Raw genomic sequence first — 17169 nt, forward strand, 5'->3', positions numbered from 1 at the left:
GCGTGGTGGTGGTGGTTGTTGATCATTTTAAATAGAAGTGAACCAAAGCACAGATGCCTCTAGAAAGCATGCCGTGAAAAGTCTTGTATGTGGACAATCAGCTTGACGTTCACTGTGCATCAGTACCACAGTTAAAGCATTTGTAGTTCTTCACATGTCAGAAGAGTCACTAGGTCACAACTCAGAACTGGGTACAACTTTCCTAATCCAGAGCAGTCTGGCACACTAGACAGACAGATGAAGACATGGAGCTAAAAAGTTATTTCCTCCCAGAATTCCTTTTTTTTTTTTTTCCTGATAGAAAGGAGACAAAACACACCTTTGTAGATGTCACAGTCAGGTCTACATAAGGTATCATTGAAATTATGACAATAGAAAACAACTGTTACCTTAACAAACAAGTGCTAATGACTGATAACTTCATGTCCACTTAGAATCTCTCAGGGAGGAACAACTGCTGCAAGAGGTATTCAGTCAGACCCAGCTAAAAGAAAACACATGAACAGCAGGAGTCAATATCCTCTCTGCTTAGAGTAAGGGTAGCTCATTTGCCTGTCCTTTAGCAATGTATCACATACTCTGTTTGACACCTACTTAATGATTTCCATGATGACTCACAGAACAAATGCTCCTCACAACAAAATGAATCTGTGCCACAAAACAAACTGATCCCTCCTGCAAGCTCAGTGGCCGAGGTGGAGATTATTTATTCTTCCGAGCCCGAGAAGATGTGGAAATGTCACAGTAAAATACTCCATGAGCAATCCTCTACCACGGAAGAGTTGTTCTAAAGAAGGACCAAATGCCGACAGCTCTCCTAATTCTTTCATAGGTTAGCCTCCCCCATTGAAAAAGGTAGATTCGCTTGTTAGAGAGGTAGAAGAGGTCCCCTCTTCCTGTAGCCAGCCACCATTGCTAAGCAGCAGAACGCATCTTTTGGAGACATTGTGAAATTGGAGGCTCAGATCACAGAATAGCTTCACAGAAGGATGACATTTATCCTAGGAAAGCCTGTGAGGTTGAGCTGTTTGACAAACATGATGGAATAAAACCTGAAAAGGAGGGCAGGACTCTTGATCATAACTGAAGCTCTTTGAGACTTTACCATCACTGTTATTGCAATTGAGTTCTTCTGTTGTTTGAAGAAATACTTTGACTAAGCAGCTTTGCATTGAAAACCGCAGGTTCCTTGAAACTGAAACTTCTTGTGGCGATGCAAAAATCTTGCCCAAAATCTGTAAGAAGTAAATTTTGATACCTGAAGCACAATGTCTGATCTATACTAGAGTCTGCCATTGGTCATTAACCCAAACCTAATCAACTGTTCAAGGAGTGAGGCATTCACTTAAAAAATGAGTGAACAGCAGCACAATCCTTTCACCAGCATCTGCAATATCTTAGTAATTAGCTGATCAACTCAAAAAAGCAGCTTTTTTGTTTTAAAAAGAAAAAATATGGAGTCAATTCCTTTTTTTCATACTACAGAACAAACAACTACTGAAATCTGCTTTTGTGGGATGGTCACCGTTTAGCACTGATAGGGAGGTTTTATTGTGTAAAGTCCAATGTCTAACATAAGTCATCTGAGAATGAAAGAACCTGTGTTTTCTCTGTCTATTCACAAACCTTCCTCCATTTCACTGTTTTAATAAATAAATTCATGGCTCCTATTTTGCAAACACAGACTTGCCATACCCTCAATCTGTCTCAAATGCACAGTGCATCAGGAAGCAGTGAGAGGGCCAGCTGCTCCACGAGGGAGGTGAGCTTGTAGCCATGAGCCTTGTTACGGCTCTCGTGAGCAAGGAGGGACCTCACCAACAAGCGGCAAGTCTGGGTCAGGATTGGGGCCAGAGGCAGGGTCAGAGGGACCAGAGATGCAGTAGTCTGATGCCAAGCCAGGCAGCCCAGCCAGTGGGTCTGGGTCAAGGCAAACACCAGGCACTGACACTCTGTTTACACAGCTGTGATGTGGCATAGCTGTAGAACCTCAGCGTAAGAGCAGCTCCCAAAGGAGAGGCGGGATGGGCCCTCACCTCTGGCTTTTTCTACAACAGCTCTTATTAGTGAAGGAGCTGACCTTGGGATCAGACAGCTAAACCTAACTCAGCCAACTAAACCCCAGGAAGGCAGATGTGCTCTGTGCTCTACATAATCAAGATCTGAAGCAAGAAGGGAGAGGTTTCCTCATCTGCTTCTAAAACTTGCAAGAGGCCTTCTGGTAATGAGTTATCAGAAGCATTCACCTTGGATAGACTTGATGGATAGACTCCACCTCTCTGAAGTACACAACATTCCCAGAGCATGGTTAAAAACCACTTTTATATTTAAATGTTTTCTATCTTTCATCTTGAAAACTGTCTCACCAAATCTTTTCCATTTCAAAGTGACACACTTTCCACTCTTCCCCACTCCCTCCTCCAGAAATAGCTACAAGAGCACTCCTACCAGACACTGCATCCTGATCTGGGGTTTTTCCAGTGTAGCATGGAAACCAATAAAGCCACACTCTTTGTACCCAGAGTCTGTCAGAGGCTCTGCGGTCAATGCCCAGCCAGCTGCCTTCGTCAGGTTTTTGGAATCTAATCAGTGAGGTAACAAGGAGTGACAGGAGGAATAAATAAAACCTCTTCAGTCAGTTATTAGCACTCACCCCACCTTCCCCCATGTCCTTAGCCTGCTGCCTGAGTCACTTCACCCCAGTATCTCAGTTCTGTGTCATTAATCACATGCTCATTAGTCCTGCAACAGAAGTTAAACACTTCTGCTTGTCTGCCACAACTATGATGATGTCACAGCAAAAGAGCTATTTCCCTGCATCACCTGCTCAACAGTGATGTATCTTCAAGGGAAGCAACAGCATGTTTGGCTTGCCAGCCTATTATCACAGGCAAACTGTTTCTGCTTTTATTTTGGAAGTATTTTCCTACCTGGGAACTTAAAACAGCTTTTGATTGAAGAACTAATAGCACAAAAAACTGGTGCTGGTGACTAGAGGCTGGAGTTTGAATGACATCAGGAAAAAGCAAAGAGAAACCAGAACATTCTGGAGCATTGTTAAGTTAATGGTTATGGGAAAGGCAGAGAAACAAAATTCCCACAGACAAATCCTGGTTTTCTACACATTATAAAATAATTTAGTTGATGGATATTACTCCAGTATTTAGTATTTAGGGGAATATTTTGCCAAATGAAACAGATGTAGCGAGAACAAAACAAACCAAACCTAAAAAGCATTGATTGTATTCCTGTAAAATACATCTGAGTTTTAATGAACAACCAGAAGCAATTATATCTCTGCAAATTCCACATGTGAGCTATAGCCTCTAGGTAGTCAAAGACTGGCAATGAAAGACAAAGTGCTGACAATAAAAAATGCCTGAAGAAATTAATAGGCCTTGCTCTTCTCAAGAATATTGTCAGCCTATGTTTTTTCATTAGTAATTACACCACAGTGAGTATTGCGGATGTGCAAGGATTTTTTTTTCCCCACATCTGAGCTTTTTCTTTTTTCCAGCTGTCCAGGACCAGTAAGGATGGAAACCCTCCAACTAGACCAGCTAGGTCACACAAGCCTTACCACTTGCAAAGTTTAAATTATTTTCTTAAATAAGCAATGTGCTTTTTTTTCAAAAAGAAAGTCCAGATTAACAGGACCTGATGGATGCACAGAACTTCTGAAAGTCTTCAACTTTTCTGCAAGCCAGAAAAATTAACGTAGCACCAGATTTTCAAACATTCTTATGATCACGTACAGGTTTTCACTAAGCAAAGCACTTGTCATGAGTTTAAAGTTAAGCATGCCTACATGTGTAGGAAACATGCAAATTGAGATCCAACTTAAATCTTGATGCCTGTTTATATATACATGTACTTATTTTTTGTTTATATATATGTGTACTTTTTTACTGGATTGGTGGGCATTGTATGAAAAGAAATCATTTTCAAATTTTTAATGCCCGAATTTTAAACATGAACATGAATGACTCAACAAACAACCAAGCAGTGAGGCTGGGACCTTTAAAACCCACCCCAGAATGAAAATGTCCAGTGAAATTCAGTGTGAAGCCCCTCATATCTTCTGTTTGCTGTCAGTGCCAGCTGCTTTGGCTCTATGTATACTGCCAACCGCAGTATGGAGCTGAATTATGCTGAGCCCTGTGACAGTCCCATCTCTCTATCCACCTTACTGCTTTAACTCAGCCTCCAAGTTTTGAAGTAATAATTTCAAGGACTCACACACAGGATATGCATCAATATTTTGAGCTCCATCAGTGTCTATTCACCTACACTGAGCATATGAAGGAGGGTTTCTGTCCATAATAAAGCACTATTTGCTCTTAAGCCTTCACCTGAGCTGGATGCCAATTCTGAGCCCACCGTAGACGTTCTCCATAACCAACAGTCCAGACCTGTGCCAATCCAGCAACCTCCACTTGACCATTACTATAACTAAGCTATAAAATCCATCACAGCCTCAGTCGGCCCCTGGAAAGTGATGTATCTACTCCTTCTCTCTCATACAAAAGACTATACAGAAAGCAAGGGTGACACAACACATTGAATACTGCCATGTCTCCTTTCTTGTCTTAATCTGAGAAAAAGCTGGGTCTTCCTTGATGAGTGTTTGCTTGCATAATATTAACAAGTGTAGAATGAAACAATACGTCTCTCCACAGACCCACTTCCCATCGTCCCTAAGAAAACAAATGGCAGGTCCCTTAGCATAGTATTTTTTTAGACAATGTCTTTTCTCCAAGAGATTTACTGCAGCAGCCTTACAAGAGATTTGTAGCTGGCAGTCCTCCATCTGCAGTCTTACATCCTCAGTGTGAGAGCCATAACTCTCCTGGAGTGACATGACAAGAGATCATAATGGCTAATCATGTATTACAATGATACTGTCTCTACAGGAAGGATTGCACGTGGCTTTGTGTCTCTCCTTTGGGCAACACAAAACTTTCTTACAAAGATGAAACAAATTATATTTTTTCTGGTTGCTACCATGACATCAGTTGGACATCCTCACGCACACACACAGACAATGGCACTGGCCCAGATATTTTAAAAAACATTTTCTGAAGAGTAGATTTTTCAGGGGTTTGGATAATGGATCTGGAACATTTCAGCAGCAAATTGCTAGCATGATTCTGGCTCGGCTGATAACAATGTAAATGTGTGACAGGTGATTCACTTGTGTGAAGTGACCCATTCGCAGAATGACAGAATGACAGGATGGTTGGGGTTGGAAGGGACCTGCTAAAGCAGGTTCACCCAGAACAGATCGCACTGGAATGTGTCCAGGCAGGTTTTGAATGTCTCCAGAGAAGGAGACTCCACAACCTCTCTGGGCAGCCTGTTCCAGTGCTCTGACACCCTCAAAGTAAAGAAGTTTCTCCTCATGTTTAGATGGAACCTCCTATGCTTCAGTCTGTGCCTGTTGCCCTTCATCCTATCATTGGCACCACTGAAAAGAGTCTGGTCTCATCCTCTTGACATCCACCCTTCAGATACTTATAAACATTGATAAGATCCCCTCTCAGCCTTCTCTTCTCCAGGCTGAACAGACCCAGCTCTCTCAGTCTCTCCTCATAAGAAAGATGCTCCAGACCCCTAATCATCTTTGTAGCTCTCTGCTGGACCTCCTCCAGTAATTCCTTGTCCTTCTTAAACTGGGGAGCCCAGAACTGGACACAGTACTCCAGATGCAGCCTCACCGGGGCAGAGTAGAGGGGGAGGATAACCTCCCTCGGCCTGCTGGTCACACTTTTCCTAATGCAACCCAGGATACCGTTGGCTTTCTTGGCCACAGGGCACTTTGTTGACTCATGGTCAACTTGTTGCTGATGAGAACTCCCAAGTCCTTCTCCACAATGCTGCTTTCCACCAGGTTCACCTCTAACCTGTGCTGGTGCCTGGAAGTATTTCTCCCCAGGTGTAGGACCCTACACTTGCCCTTGTTGAATTTCATTAGGTTCTTCTCTGCCCAGTCCTCCAGCCTGTCCAGGTCTCGCTGAATGGCAGCACAGCCATCTACGCTTCCTCCCAGTTTGGTACCATTAGCAAACTTTTTGAGGGTGCACTCAGTCTCTTCATCCAGGTCACTGATGAACAGGTTGAACAGGACTGGACCTAACACTGACCCTGGGGAACCCCACTAACTACAGACCTCCAACCAGACTCTGCACCATTGATCACAACCCTCTGAGATGCGCCATCCAGCCAGTTCATGATCCATCTCACCATGCATTCATCAAGCCTGCACTTTCTGAGATTGCCTATGAGGATGTTGTGGGAGACGGTGTCAAAAGCCTTGCTGAAGTCAAGGTAGACAACATCCACTGCTCTTCCCTTGTCTACCCAGCCAGTCATACCATTTTAGAAGGCTATGAGGGTGGTCAAACATGATTTCTCCTTGGTGAACCCATGCTGACTACTCCTGATAACCTTCTTTTTCTCCATGTTTGGAGATGATGTCCAGAATGAGCTGTTCCATCACCTTATCAGGGATGGAGGTGAGGCTGACATACAGTTCTTCATCCACAGGTGTCCAACATCAGAATGAAATCCAACAGGTATTAAATAGTGTAAAGCAACATGAATTAATATAGCAAGAATATCTATTTTACTTTCATTATGGCATGGACTACTATAGGCACAAAGCATATGCTTAGAAAGCCATTTTGCCAACACACCAATACATTAGTCTTCTAACGAGTATTGAACATTTTTGATAGTCACCAACGGACAGGACCTCCAGTGTACGCATCTGTCCTCTCACCAAAAAGTTACATCTTGAGTACAATGGACCAAAATTTTGATTCAGACCTGGGAAAATAAGATTTCAGCCTCCTGATTCATTCAAAGAGCTCTCTGCTTTTTTCTCTTTCCTTGGAGTCTCCAGTTCTTAAAACGAAACAGATCTAGTCTGACCTTTTTATGTGACTGCAGCACAAAGTAGAACCACAGCAGGTTTTCTGACTTTCCTAGTAAGTTCACCGAATTGACCTGTTACTCTGTGGTCAGACAGGAATCAAGAAAAAAAAATCTTAGCTTTAACTGGTGAGAGCTCAAACTTACTGAGCAATATGCAACTTCTCTTAGTCAGAGATGAAAAAGTCTGCAAGAATCCTGACATTCTAATTGCAAAGTAGGATCACTCATTAAACTTTATAACTGATAGGATCTTCAGTGTACAAGCTAGAGTTTGTAAGACACAGCTTCAATTCTGTGTTTTGTGGCTGGTGACCTGTGTGACCTGACACAAACATGCATGCCGTAGCTCCCCAACAGTGAAAAATTGCAATGGCTTGGTTGAACTTTTCAGGAAGATGATCAGTTTCAGGTACATTCTCAAATATACAAGATAATGGGGCCACAGCGCTCTGAGTGGGTCAGTGGGCTCTATTCCTACATTGCTCATAGAGATGATCTGACATCCTATTTGCCATGTGTTTGCTGGAATGCCTTCTTGTGTTGTACTTTCATTAGTATTCTGCTGAAATCAGCAGAATCACTCCTAATCCTGCACTAATACACATGTATGAAAGCCAACAGTTTATTCTCTGGGCACCCCATGGAGGGAATGTGTATGATTCTGTATTTAAATAAATTTCAAACAAACAAACAACAACAAAACCCAGGAATGTTGAGGGAAAGCACATAGGGTAGGATTTTTAAAAATGCAGAATGGTTACCAAGCATTCATAGGTGCAGATTTATTTGTAGGTTGAAGAAGTCAGCAGAATGATAATAAGCTGAGTTTTTCTGTTGGAAGAGGGAGGTGAACACATGGTCTGTAACAATGCCTTGCTGGTGCAATACTCAATTTTTAGTCTGCATGATGCAACTCTTCCCTTTCATTAACAGCAAGGTCAAGTTCGGACCGCCTCTTCATTGAGCAGTTAGCCCAGTACTGAGCCTGTTTGAAAACTCGACCACAAAATTCATACTTAAGAACATATCCAAATGGTCTGAATTTTGTCTACTGATTATTTTAAAGATATTTCTCTCATTAATATAGAACAGAAGCAATAGATTGTTTTGTATCTTGGAAAATCCTTAGGTGTTTAAATATGGCTGCCTAAGGTCAGGATCTTATACCTGGTTAGAAAAAGTAAATATTATCACATAATTCATGCTTTCTGGAATGTTTTCTCTATTTTCTGTCCTCCCTACACTTCCCAGAGTGGAAGAAGTCTGGATACAACCTACCATTTACTCAAGTACTAAAGGCATTTTTGTCATTTAGAGCCTTCTCCCTGTTGCTCTCTCCCTTTCTCAGTATCAGATGGTACTTTGGAAATTCTAACCTGTCATTCCAAGTCCAGCAATGAAATTAAAAGAAAATCTCATCCTTCTTTACTGAGGGGAGAAGGGCAGACTCAAATCTGTTACAGAAAAAAAGCTAGATTCTTATTAACACTAAATCTAGGCAGTCAAATTTGAACTTCAGCAGCTTGTGAGGTAACCACGCCTTAGAGCAGATTACAATCAGCTTCAGAAAGGAATCCATAAAGCACAATTCAAAAAATGCAATTAAGTATATACTTAAAGTTCAACTTCTGTACTCCTGAATTAAGATTCTGCAATTCTCATTTCAATCCCTCCCAGTTTCTTCACAAAATACTAATCTGAATAAATATAAATGCAAGCACAATCATGAACAAGCAAGAACCTTTTAACTCTCCTTTGTGTGACTAGCCAAATAAATCATGGTTAAACTATTACTGTATCTCTGTCAAAAACAGAAGTAATTTCCTCAGACTAGAAGCAGAGATAAGGGCAATTAGCTTGGTGATTATTTCTAACACTCAGATTTGTCCAAATACTTTCTACGGTTGTCGCAAACTTAGACTAAACCCCAGTTACTATTCTGGTCTGTTTCCAGCTTTTCCATAAAGGTGCCCCCCACCAACTAAGGATTGGCATTTTTTAATCACTATAAAACTACAATTCCCCCTATGCAGCTGCACAAAGCTTTTGATTATTGGCTGGGATGCCTTTTTTTTTTTTTTTTTAAGAGTCCACAAATTTTTGGGGAAAAGACTGTGTTTTAATCCATTACTATCTTCTGATAATTGTGCTGAATATGTTTAGTCTACGTGCAAAAAGTAGGAGGCAGTATTGAATTACCATGACAACACTTTGAAGTCTTACATGAAACTATTGAAATGAAAGTCAGAAATGAAAGGCCTATTTCAAAAAATTAAATTGGGTCTATTTAACAGACTGAATAAATCACATCTATGGCACACACATCATGCTGTTGTTATCCAAGCTAGCGAAAAAGACAAACGCTGGGACAAAAAGTCAATTTTATAAATGGCAAAACTGAGGAACAAAGAAACTGAAGTGACACATCCAAAGTTACATAAGAATTGGCTATGGATTTCTTGTTATCTATTCCTGTGTCAATCACAAAAGAAACATGCCTCCTACAGAGCGTTCCTGCAAAACAGTTCTTTGATGGCCACACCTTTGAATAAAACAGAAATATTTGGACTAAATGAGGTAGAACAATGAGAAATAACAGCAATGTACATATAAGTGGTAAAAACGTATTTTAATGAGGCATTAGAAAACATGAAAATTGTGAGAAGTGATATTACTTGCCATTAAACTGAGAAGAGCTAAAAAAAAGTATGATTCACAACACTCCCACATACCAGTTTTTGTTCTATTTTCAAAGCCTAACAAGACTCCTCTAGTTACAAGGTCTACTTTGCCTCATTCTGCCTGTCAAAGGATCATTTTTAACTTAAGTCATCGCAACGTTATTTCTAATCATGGGTCTTCTACTATATTGATAGAATTAATCCTGCTACAGAGTTAAGATTCAACAAATATATTTTAACTTAGAGTATCACTTAATATGGTTAGACCACATTCAAATATACCTGCTGGGTAAGTAAACTTACCTTAAGAGGTACTGCCACCTTCCAAAGCAAACACTCTTAAGAAAAGCTGTTGCCTTTGTTGCCATTGAGGACTGCATGATGCAGCCATGTAGTGACTTGGCTGGTTCAGAAGCTCTGAGGCATTTGTTGCTACCTGGGTGGCTTAGTAACGTGCTCCACACTACAGTTCCAAGGCTGAACTCATACCAGTTAACTACACAGCAACCACCATGCGGATGTTGTTCACAAAATCAGCTTTTTGCAGTTACTGAGATGTTCACCTCAAAAGAATGGCACCTGCATTTGTGTCTCTGGGGAGGCCAAAAAGCTTGCCAAAACGGGCTGCAAAAATGTGGCAATTGGCTGTAAATCTAGGGGACAGATTCACATCTTCTGCAGTCTCTCAAGACCACCATTTCAGGTGATCAGGTAGTCTGCAGATTGCACCAATGATAAGAGCTAGTCTGGAGAATGGGATAAACCACACCAACGGCAGTGTAAGGCACAGGCCTGCTGGGCTGTGGATTTCTCAAGCGTCTCCTACCAGCAAGTGGAGGCACCTCAAGTCCCTTCTCATGCCTGCAAGTACATGCGCTCCAGGGCCACACAAGCAGGCCTCTTCTCCCTTTCAGAGAGCATCAGCCACTTGAAAACCACCCTGACCACCACACCGCTTCTCTGCCCCATGCTGCCCGCACTGGGCAGCGCCCCCTCCGCCGTGAGGTCGAGAGGAAAAATAGGAAGGAACGTCTGACCATGCCCGGCTCCGGAAAGACGGCAGCAGGGCCCCAGAGCAGAGCAGGGCCGGGCCTGCCGCCAGCCGCCTGCCACCAGCTCCGCCGTCGCCTTGGCAACGGGGCAAAAGCCATTGCGACACCGGAAACGACTCTCGGCGGGCGGATCGGGGCGGGGTGCAAACGGGAGCGGTGCAGCGCGCGTGGGCAGGTACCCCCCGCGCTGCAGTGCCCGGGCGTCCCCCCGGAGGCCACACCCACTTGCAGGCCCCGCCCCTTCTCCTCAGCCGCGGCCGGCGCCGCTGCGGGGGGAGGATGAGGGGGCGCCGTGGTGGCGCTAGTGCTGCAGCCGCGTTCGTCTGATAGGGCCCGGCGGTTCCCCGGCGGTTTTCCGCGGCGCCTCGCCTGGGGCAGACCGTCGCGGCGAGTGGATGCCCAGCGTCTGCCCGCCGCCGCCGCCGCCTGGCGCCTAGTGGGCACCGGCAAGGCAGAGACCCGCGGACGCCATGGGCTGCTGCAGCTCCGCCGCGCAGGTGAGCGGCCCGCGCCCGCCGCAGGGCCCCGCTGCCCCTTCCCCTTCACTCCCTGGCCCTGCTGCCCCTCGCTGCCGAGCCGCGCTGCACCTGCCCGCAGCCTTCCTGTCCCCGTGGCTGTGCCTTCGCTCCCCTCGTCCCCAGGCCTGCCTCTCATGCGGTCCCATAGCTGTGCACCCGCTTGTGCCCCCCATAGCCGCTCTCTTTGGTGGCCTTATATCCCCTTTTGCCCCTTACAGCTGTGCTTTCCCATGGCCGTGTGCCACTCTGCTGCCTCCCGGCACTGCAGCTCTGCTCTCCTATGCCTGTGCCTCCTCTTGCTGCACCTGTAGCAGTGTTCTAGAGCTACGCATTTGCCTGAATCCCCTGTAACCTTACTCTCCCATGGATGTGAACCCCTTGCTTTCCCTTCCCCCCTTACTCCTTGCCCACAGCTCTGCTCTCCCATAGTCCTGCTCTCTCATGTCTGTGAACCCCTTTATGCCCTGCTCCCCCAGCCTCCGTGCACATAACTGTGCAGTATTTTGCTCCCCTCTGTAGCTCAGCCTGTCTGCCTAATGGCTATGCATCCCCTTGTTCACCCCCTAGCCTTACTCCCACCATGCTACGCACTTGCACCCTCTGGATTGCTCTGCACACTATTCTGTGTGCTGCTTCCCCTGTGGATCAGCATCATCTTGCTCCTTCTTCCTCTAGCCGTGCTATGGCTTTGCAATCTTTGCCATACCTGCTGCAGCTGTAGATCTTTAGCTCTCCCCTGCCATCCCCATACTGCCTTGCACTCCCATCCTATGGCTTCGCACTCCCTCCTCCCCTCTGCCATGCCTCGGTGCACCCCTCTATATAGCTCTGCACTCCCTTCCCTTCCCTGCAGCTTTTCCTTTCGGGTGCCTACTGCCGCACCCCAGAGAGAGGATCCATCGCGTGGGAGGAAACTTGCTGTGTCCAGGGCCTCCCCCAGGCCACTGCCTCTGGAAAGGGAGACTGTCCTAATCCCAGCCCCCTTCCTTTCCCATCTGTAGTCAAGGGTTCAGGTAGCTCCCTGCATCCTTTTCCCAGTGTGTGACTGGTCCCGTTCATGTCTCTTATTTCCGAGCTTGATTTTTCTTTCTTTCCCCTCCCCCCTTGCTCTGCTTTGCCCTTACTGACTCCTTTTTTTTCCCCAGAGTGGTGCTGCCAAGCAAGGCACAATCAGGAGCTCCACCCAGCGCTCCAGTTTGCAGCTCTGCTTCCAATTTTAACTTTCCCTTTGAACAACACGACCAGGGTTATACTGGTTTTTGCTTTGCTCCTTTCTGAAGGCTGTAGGATGAGCGATCATGACTAATGCTATGGCGCTGGTTTGCTTGCTTGTAAATGTTAGTCTCCTTTGGCTGTGTCACTTGCGGTGGCTGAATCCAGCTTCCAGCAGACTGCTTATGTGGGAAAGTCCATCTTTGCTGTCCCAGATGACTCATCACAGAGATGAGTTTTTGTAGCTCATCGGTTCAGGCAGACTTTTTTTTTTTAATAAGGTTTCTGTCCTTCCAATGCAAAACACTGCAGAGAGCTGTCCAGTTGCAGTAGGGAACATCCTTTCCATACAGCAAATTTGCTGCAAAGAGGAAGGTAATCAGCTTTATGGTGCATGAAGAAATGGTTTGAATTTCAGAGAGGGAGATATATGCCAAATGTTAGGAGGAGATTTTAAAATTATTCAGTCATTGCAGTAGACTGACGGGAGATTCCAGAGTCTGTAATGTTTGAGGTTTGCTGAAAAAAATGTTAGATAAACATCTATCAGGAGTGGCTTAAGGAAAGCTGATACAGACTTGGAACACTGAGAGTGAAGCTGATGTTTTGAAGCAATGTTTTGAAATCTATTCCAATCTTATTTTCTGTGATACCTATCCAAATTGCTCTTCTTAAGTGTTTAATAGGCCCTTTCTAGCTCTTCTTTATGAATTTGAATTGCTGTTCGCCATTATGTCCTTTTCTTAAATGAAAATACAAGCTTATTTGTGGGTAACATTAGACCAAAAGCATAAGAAATAGAGAATCAGATTGTTTAAATGTCTGGCTTGTTCATAGATTTCAACTAACTGATTTTGTTTTTCAGTGAAATTTGTGTTCCACTGTCAAGGCGCATGATGTTAATAGAATGCTACTGAACCTTTCATTTGTTTTCTTTATGTGTGGCAAGATATGGTACAGTAATTGAGTTTTATATCCCATATATGTGTAACTGAAGTATAAATAATGGTTGTTTATGTAATTTCTTAGCCATGAGCAATTGTATGTCTCCACAGGAAATCTAAGTCAAAGGCTAGTTGCTGAATATTTTATCAACAACAGTTTTGTCTGGTATATCGATTGCAGAAACCTTGCTACCAACAATACAACATTGCATTAGAGTGTAATGTCTGTCTTATCCTCCTTTTTATCATTAACAAAAAATGTTGTGTTCCTCGTCTACCGTTGTCTTTATACTTCCCTCTTCTTTATTTGCTCTTACGCCTTCCTTGAGCAGAGGTCCATCAGACATTCTTTCATGTTGACTCAGTTCTTGCTTCTCTCTGTGTAGCTTCATCTTAGTCTTTGACAGTCTCTCCTCTTATCATGGATGCCTGACCCTCATTCCTTATGACTTTGTTTTTCAAGTTGATTTCTCATTACGTTTATTCGTCAGCTTCCTAGACTATCTGATCTTCATCTGCTAATCTCCATTTCTGTTTCTCAGAGAAATTATTACTTCTGTTTTGATTTTGCCAGCCATCCTATCTTATTACTGCATCTCCAAGACCCTTTGTCATGACTGCCCCTTCCTCATCTCATTTGTGATAATGCACCAACCTGGGACCAGGTTGAACCAGGCAGATTTCTAGATTTCTTTGATGTCTTCTTTCTAACTCTTATTTCATCCCCAATTATCCTTTTTTATTTTCTTTTTTTTTTTTTTCCCTCCCAGAATGCATTTCCCAGTTCCTTTGCTTTGCAGGCTGTCTAGAGCTCTGCCTTAGGCTTTTTCCTGTATCTTTTCCCCTGCAGAATCTAAAGGTTTCCAGGGAAAAACTGATTAGAATTGGCATGTTTACCTTTGCTCAGCGCTCTTGCCTGCTACTTACAGTGATGAATTCTCATGTTTTTTTCTCATCTTTTTCTGCCTTTAACTGCTTAGCCTCACCCCAAAGCCCCACTCATTCAATTTTTCTGTTTGAATTCAAAATTTCTGATTTCTTACCTCTTGCTGCTATCTTATTCCCTTCCTGATTTTATTCTGAGTTACTATCCTTAAAGCTGACAGTCAACTCTAGTCTGCTTTCCTTCTTTTCCGAACTCCCAAACAGAAAAAACTACATTTGTTGTTGTACATTCTCTCCTGTCTTTGTACTGAATTCATTCCAACCCAGGTTCTGTGCTCTGCTGAAATTGCCTTCATTAAGATGTCTACAGGCTCCTTCTCTGGAGACATTCAAAACCTGCCTGGACACGTTCCTGTGTAACCTTATCTAGGTGTTCCTGCTCTGGCAGAGGGATTGGATTACATGATCTTCCAAGGTCCCTTCCTATCCCTAACATTCTGTAATTCTGGCCAATTCTCCTCCTTTCGTAACCTCCTTCATCTGTGCTGCTTTTGATACTACCTGTAATGCTCTGCCGCTTGGTGTCTTATTCTCACTGGCCTTCTCTAATAGTGTCGTCTTGTTATTCTTCACTGCCTTCTACTCTCTCATTATTATTCCTTCTCCTCTACTGCTGTCCGTGCTTATACTTCCAGTCTTTTTTCGCCATTAGTTAACTTACCTCCTATTCTAACAAATTTTTAAATTTGGACTGTAATGAGTGATCTTAACTTAATACAACCATACCAGATGTTCTTCCAGGTGTGCTCATTCTTTCCACTGCTGTTTTACCTGTTGAGATGCTTTAATCTGGAATACTTATTTCCAGTGACTTTTGATTTTTTTTTTTTTTTTTTTTCCCATTTTGGTCTTATTCCATGATCACACAAAGTTCTTTCACTTCCCCTGGTGTAGTATCTTCTGTGATCTGCACTTGGTCTTTATTGTCCCAACTAGAGTTCTTGTTTACCTGTTGTTCCTTTTCAGTATTACAATTGTGTCATCCTCTTTGTTTCGTTAGAGGCTTGTGCTATTCTCTACTTATTTAAGTGGATTTAGCTGTATTTTTTTGTGCTTGCTGTCAGCTTACTTTCACCATCTTGAAGCTTGAGCTTGTTGGGAAAAACTTGTGCAATGTCAGCTATATCTTGACAGGTGTTGTCTTAGAGCAGTCTATGTACTCTTCATCAATTTTCATTACCAAATCATCTGAACACTTCTTTGAACTGTAGTTGTTTGGCTGAAGTGTGCTGACCTATATAAGATGAAAACCTTGCAAGGGACGGGAGGAAAACACCCCGCACTTCTGTGTATCTCCTGTATTGCAGTGCTGTTGGCTGTCAATACCTTCAGTGGTTTCAGCTGACTGTCCTCCCTTGCTATATGTTTATCATGAGCTTCTCAAGATGGATGCTTCTGTCTAGGTGCATGTCTTTCATCATAGATCTGCTCAGCAACAAAGCTTTAGAAATTTCTACTAATTTTTGATACAGGTAGTTTTGTTGTCGTGCTGTTTTGGAAATGATCTCTTCCTAATGTTGGGGTCTTTTGGGCAAATGGTGCTGAAGCTCTGAGTTGATAGAATAATCAAATTTCTTTCAAATCTTTAGTCTAATTAAAAGAAGAAAAATGAAAGCTACAGTCAAGTGGCAATACTCTCGTCCCTTTCTTCTCATTATTCTCCTTCATCAGTGGTATCTTCTGCTGCCTCACAGCACTAGTCCATTCTAAAACTGCATTTGCAAGAGAACTGTTGAAGTTCATGCTTGCATGTCATCATAACTGTTAGGCTGTGCTGTAAATCTGTTTAATTGAAGTAATTTGTATGGATTTTGTTTGGTTGGTTTTTTAAGCTAGCAAACTTTACTGTGTAGCTCAGACTGCTGCCCTGATCTATTTTATAGCACAGTTCCACAAAGTTTGCATTGTTATATCTGAGGGGACTGAAATTCTTGATTCATGAATGGAACAAGCTGGGGGGGGCACAGACTTTAAACTGCTTTCTCTTGAGTGGTTGTGATACAGGATCCATTCTCCCTTCCTGCTCTTCTGCAGTTGAATTGGAGTGGCTGAAGTTAAAAGGCATTTGATTTGGCAAGAAGTTACAGGAAACAAGGCAGTTTATTGGGGTATTAGTGTTTGTGTTGGGACTTGGAAATACTGTGTGTTTATTTTATCCTTACAGCTTTGTATTGTAGTGTCTTGATTCAAGATATGTATAAGAGAAGCTTGAAATCTTTCTGGAAATTGGAGGCATGACTGAGATAAACAAAGTGCACGTTACCCTTGATGGTTTTAGTGGTGGTCTTGGTTTTTACAAGACTAAGAGAACTTCCCATTGTAAAAGGAGAAGAAAGATCATCCATTAACTTTCCCTTGAACATCTGCTGTCAAAGCAACACAGACTAAATCTGGAGTTCCTAACTTCTAAAAAAAAATCCGATGAAGTGTCTCTTCCAAGCTGTTATGGACAATACAGCTCATTAATTGTACTTCAGCCGGAACTTCAGTTGTCAGAGGTTCTTGCAGTCAGATGAATATAGGGGGCACCAAAACATGCCTGTTTCCTTGCAGGCATGGATACGATCACAGAAGATGACCAGCTGAATAACCGTGTTGATGAACAGAAACAGAATGAGTTGTGAATTCTACTTCCAGGAGCTAGGCAGCTCGATTTCCCTTTCAACATATTGACAGTAGCTGAAGCTTCCGTTCTGTCCTCTGGCAAGAAGATACGGTATGGAAGATGAAGCATACAAGCAGGATCCAAGAACAGTGCTAGTGAGTCAGGCATCTCATGAAGTTGCTGACTACTTTTCTGTGTTTCTGGTCTGTGAGGTCCATTCAATTCCTCTGAAACATGAGGTGTCCTTTTACAAATGCTGTCACAAACAACTGCACA

At 43.1% G+C, this 17169-nt stretch overlaps 1 protein-coding gene across 2 annotated transcripts in view; it reads left to right on the forward strand.

The window, feature by feature from the left end:
* Positions 1 to 10922: 10922 nt before the first annotated feature.
* SLC44A1 (solute carrier family 44 member 1) overlaps positions 10923 to 17169 on the forward strand; it is a 74058-nt gene continuing 67811 nt past the window's right edge. Inside the window, exon 1 of one of the 2 annotated variants that reach the window (XM_065656231.1) lies at positions 10923 to 11166. In XM_065656231.1, the coding sequence (XP_065512303.1) occupies positions 11140 to 11166 (27 nt within the window). In that variant the 5' untranslated portion in view covers positions 10923 to 11139. The remainder of the gene's footprint in view (positions 11167 to 17169) is intronic. The other variant, XM_065656232.1, reaches the window with a different exon arrangement.

This window comes from Caloenas nicobarica, chromosome Z (assembly GCF_036013445.1).
Source record: "Caloenas nicobarica isolate bCalNic1 chromosome Z, bCalNic1.hap1, whole genome shotgun sequence".
Taxonomy (NCBI): domain Eukaryota; kingdom Metazoa; phylum Chordata; class Aves; order Columbiformes; family Columbidae; genus Caloenas; species Caloenas nicobarica.